Source organism: Babylonia areolata, chromosome 4 (assembly GCF_041734735.1).
Source record: "Babylonia areolata isolate BAREFJ2019XMU chromosome 4, ASM4173473v1, whole genome shotgun sequence".
Lineage (NCBI taxonomy): Eukaryota > Metazoa > Mollusca > Gastropoda > Neogastropoda > Buccinidae > Babylonia > Babylonia areolata.
In genome coordinates this window covers 45,278,658-45,283,657 of record NC_134879.1, presented here as the reverse complement: position 1 = coordinate 45,283,657, position 5,000 = coordinate 45,278,658, and the positions used below count along the sequence as shown (strand labels likewise).

General features: G+C 51.5%; 1 protein-coding gene across 2 annotated transcripts in view; it reads left to right on the top strand.

Annotated features, from left to right (window-relative positions):
• Nucleotides 1-5,000, top strand: part of LOC143281709 (neurexin-1-like) — a 102,729-nt gene that overhangs the window by 58,858 nt on the left and 38,871 nt on the right. For both annotated transcript variants that reach the window (XM_076586973.1, XM_076586971.1), the window contains one exon: nucleotides 4,829-5,000. This exon is cut by the window's right edge and continues 615 nt beyond it. In XM_076586973.1, the coding sequence (XP_076443088.1) occupies nucleotides 4,829-5,000 (172 nt within the window). The remainder of the gene's footprint in view (nucleotides 1-4,828) is intronic.

The following is a 5,000-nucleotide window of genomic DNA, read 5'->3' as shown; positions in this document are numbered from 1 at the left end:
TGTTCCTGACCCGACATGTGTGTGTGTGTGTGTGCATGGTTGATTACGGTGGTTAACGATCCTAGCATCAGGCTGGCCGTTATAACCGATGGCGTGCAGAGGGTTTTGTGTTGATGTGGGGTTGGGGGGGGGGGGGGAGGTTTGGAAGCGGAAAGCATGTTCAAACCTTCTGGCCTTCTGAGACGTTTTGTCAGGATTTATTGCCCCTTCAGCTGCAACCTTACAATCCTTTGTGGCCCTTGTTGGATTGATTCTCTTCAACTGTTACTCTATTGTAACTTTGGCTGATTTAGTTTCTCTTCTTTTTTTTTTGCGACACTTACTATATTGTAACTTCTTTTTTTTTCCTTTTTTTTTTAACTGTTTAACCATCTTCAGTTACATTTCATTGTAACAATGGCTGATTTATTCCCTTCAGCCACACCATAGTAGCACTCTTTTTTTTCCGCTACACTTACTTCATTGTAACATTGGCAGATTTATTGTCTCAAGCTGCACATACTTCATTGTAACATTGGCAGATTTATTGTCTGAAGCTGCACATACTTCATTGTAATATTAACTATTTATTGTCTCAAGCTGCACATACTTCATTGTAACATTGGCTAAGTTATTGCAAAGTTATCGTTTTCAGCTGCGCCTTCTTCCTTTTAACATTGGCTGACTGTTTTCTCTTCACCTTCAGCTTTCCTCAAACTGTTCCACCCCCACAACCTCCTGTCGTTACACTGTCCGCTTTAATCTTTTCCCCCCAAGACAGGTTTATTTATTCTCCGCCTCCCCCCGCTGAAGTATTGTCTGGCAGGATCTCATCACCTCCTCACGGCAATTTTAACCTCCGCTGAAGTGGCTGTCCGCTTTGATCATCCCTTCAGTTCTTCTGAAGCCGTTCAGCCTTCATCCTCCTCCTTCTTCTCCTCCTCCTCCTCATCCTCTTCCTCCACCTCCAGAAAGGCGGCTTGATTCAATCTCTTCAGTTCTCTAAGAGTAGTCAACCTCCTCCACCTCCATCGGAGCAACAATTGTCTGATTTAATCTCTTCACTTCCCTAATTCTATATACGTTGTCAGGTTTAATCTCTTCAAATCCTCTTCTTCTCCCCCCCCCCTCCCCCACCCCCGTCACTTTCTCTCTCCGCCCCCCACCCCACCCCTACCCCCACCCCCTGCTAACCCTTTCTCGGGTTGTTTTCAACAATCTTAGCAAAGTTGTTTTTTTCTTTTCCTGTTGAGCTCAGACCAGTGCAGAAGATCCATAGTATTGTTGATTCAGCTCAGAAGAAAAGAGGGTGCTCGTGATTCTTGTTACCCCCCACCCACACCCCCCACCCCACCCCGACAAGATCGTGGCGTTCTGCAGACGGTTGTCCTCAAAGCCGTGCTTAACGGGCAGGCTAGAGTGGCGGCCATCCTCAGACGACACCTTATCTCAGGAGTCTGGAGGCCCCGGGGTTTGGGGGTGGGGGGGGTGTGGGGACGGAGCACGGACAACGTGTTTGCCCAGTGTCTGGTCAATCGCCGGCGTCCACCTTTGATAGTGGCTCGAGTGTTGACGAGGTCGATGGCTGGGAAGGTGAGGGGGGGAGGGGTACGGGGGGGGGGGAGGATTGGGTGGGGATGGGGGGGAGGGTTGGCAGTCGGTGTTTTGTCGGGGCTTCTCAGGGTGATTGGCGGAGGGCGAGGCACTTGTGGGCATGGATGATTTTTTTTTTTTTCGGAGATGAATACCGGTTTGAAGGGGAAGGGGACGGGTGGAGGGGGGGGGGGAGGGGTGTGGTGGAAGAGGAGGGAAAGTCGTTCTTCCTTTTCTGTCTCCCCCTTCCTCCAAACTGTTTACCCTTTCCTGACGTTCCCCGTGCGTCAGCATGATCGTTCTTTCTTCCTTTTCAAAGGCAGAACAGAACAGAACAGAAAAAAAGGGAGTTCTATTCACGTTACGTCCTTCTCTGCAGTCTCCCCTACTGGGTGAAGAGGGAGAGAGAGGGCTGGGAAAGGGGGTGGGTGAGAGTGAGAAGAAGTCCAGGGCTGGGAAAGGGGGTGGGTGAGAAGAAGTCCAGGGCTGGGAAAGGGGGTGGGTGAGAAGAAGTCCAGGGCTGGGAAAGGGGGTGGGTGAGAAGAAGTCCAGTGCTGGGAAAGGGGGTGAGTGAGAAGAAGTCCAGTGCTGGGAAAGGGGGTGGGTGAGAAGAAGTCCAGGGCTGGGAAAAGGGGTGGGTGAGAAGAAGTCCAGTGCCGGGAAAGGGGGTGGGTGAGAAGAAGTCCAGTGCCGGGAAAGGGGGTGGGTGAGAAGAAGTCCAGGGCTGGGAAAGGGGGTGGGTGAGAAGAAGTCCAGTGCCGGGAAAGGGGGTGGGTGAGAAGAAGTCCAGTGCTGGGAAAGGGGGTGGGTGAGAGTGAGAAGAAGTCCAGGGCTGGGAAAGGGGGTGGGTGAGAAGAAGTCCAGTGCTGGGAAAGGGGGTGGGTGAGAAGAAGTCCAGGGCTGGGAAAGGGGGTGGGTGAGAGTGAGAAGAAGTCCAGTGCTGGGAAAGGGGGTGGGTGAGAGGAAGTCCAGGGCTGGGAAAGGGGGTGGGTGAGAAGAAGTCCAGGGCTGGGAAAGGGGGTGGGTGAGAAGAAGTCCAGTGCTGGGAAAGGGGGTGGGTGAGAAGAAGTCCAGGGCTGGGAAAGGGGGTGGGTGAGAGTGAGAAGAAGTCCAGTGCTGGGAAAGGGGGTGGGTGAGAGTGAGAAGAAGTCCAGTGCTGGGAAAGGGGGTGGGTGAGAGTGAGAAGAAGTCCAGGGCTGGGAAAGGGGGTGGGTGAGAGTGAGAAGAAGTCCAGTGCTGGGAAAGGGGGTGGGTGAGAGTGAGAAGAAGTCCAGTGCTGGGTAAGGGGGTGGGTGAGAAGAAGTCCAGGGCTGGGAAAGGGGGTGGGTGAGAAGAAGTCCAGGGCTGGGAAAGGGGGTGGGTGAGAGTGAGAAGAAGTCCAGGGCTGGGAAAGGGGGTGGGTGAGAGTGAGAAGAAGTCCAGTGCTGGGAAAGGGGGTGGGTGAGAAGAAGTCCAGGGCTGGGAAAGGGGGTGGGTGAGAGTGAGAAGAAGTCCAGTGCTGGGAAAGGGGGTGGGTGAGAAGAAGTCCAGGGCTGGGAAAGGGGGTGGGTGAGAGTGAGAAGAAGTCCAGTGCTGGGAAAGGGGGTGGGTGAGAGTGAGAAGAAGTCCAGTGCTGGGAAAGGGGGTGGGTGAGAAGAAGTCCAGGGCTGGGAAAGGGGGTGGGTGAGAGTGAGAAGAAGTCCAGTGCTGGGAAAGGGGGTGGGTGAGAGTGAGAAGAAGTCCAGTGCTGGGAAAGGGGGTGGGTGAGAGTGAGAAGAAGTCCAGGGCTGGGAAAGGGGGTGGGTGAGAGTGAGAAGAAGTCCAGTGCTGGGAAAGGGGGTGGGTGAGAGTGAGAAGAAGTCCAGGGCTGGGAAAGGGGGTGGGTGAGAAGAAGTCCAGGGCTGGGAAAGGGGGTGGGTGAGAAGAAGTCCAGTGCTGGGAAAGGGGGTGGGTGAGAAGAAGTCCAGTGCTGGGAAAGGGGGTGGGTGAGAGTGAGAAGAAGTCCAGGGCTGGGAAAGGGGGTGGGTGAGAGTGAGAAGAAGTCCAGTGCTGGGAAAGGGGGTGGGTGAGAGTGAGAAGAAGTCCAGGGCTGGGAAAGGGGGTGGGTGAGAAGAAGTCCAGTGCTGGGAAAGGGGGTGGGTGAGAAGAAGTCCAGTGCTGGGAAAGGGGGTGGGTGAGAAGAAGTCCAGTGCTGGGAAAGGGGGTGGGTGAGAAGAAGTCCAGTGCTGGCTGTCAGAATCGTGTGGTGCTGGTCTCGAGAAGAAGAGGAGCCGACCGTGCAGGCATCCACATTTCGACTGGTCACACAATACGATACGATACAATACGATACAATACAACACAACACAACGCAATGCCATACAATACAATACAGTACAATACAATACAATACGATACAATACAACACAACACAACGCAATGCCATACAATACAATACAGTACAATACAATACAATACGATACAATACAACACAATACAACACAATACGATGCAGTGCAATACAACACAATACGATACAATACAACACAACACGATATAATACAATAAAAGCAATACAATACTACACAATACAACACAATACAAAATGATGCGATATAATACAACGCAATACAATCCGACCAGTAAAACTAAAGTTGCCCAGGGCGTACTGAGCTGATAACTGTTTATTTCAGGCATTTCACTTGGATCTCACTCACAAATTTCAACAATGCTTGCACCTCCCACACGATACCCCACCAAGAAACTGGTGTGATTCATTTATTCAGAATTTTTTTTTTTTTTAAACTTAACTGGAGAAAGGAACAGTATAAGCTCATAATATAAACGGGCAGTTTATCTTTGCAAATTCGTTCCTGGACTTTTAATTTAGCTAGGGAATGAACAAACGAACAATGCATTCGGGTCACGCAGGGGGACAGCTTGGCAATGCACGGCTTCTTAGAACTGGATTTCCACTCTGTGTGTGTCTCTCTCTCCGTCTGTGTGTGTGTGTGTGTGTTTGTATGAGCGTGTTTTCGTGCTTACGTGTGTCTGTGTGTGTCTGTGTCTGTGTAGCTTGTTTACTACAAAGTTACGTTCTTCTATGGATATTTCTTGTTTTGGGTGTGAACGTCAGGCTGACTATATATCATTGGTGAATTTTAAAGATTTCAGATTAGAGTTGTCACCTTAGACAAAGCACGCGCAAATAGTATTTATCACGGCAACAAAAATTGATTATGACTTTTTCTCGCCACCCCCTAACTTTTCGTTGTGTGTTACCTGCCCTCCCTGCAAGGTGCGCTACAAGGCGGACAACGTGGAGATCGACCTGACGGAGCTGGCACGCTCCCAGCACCCGCTGCTCAAGGTCAACGGCGACGTCATCTACGACAAGTGCCAGGAGCTGTCCGAGTCGCGCCCCATCACCTTCACCACCTCCAGCGCCTTCCTGACCATCCCCACCTGGG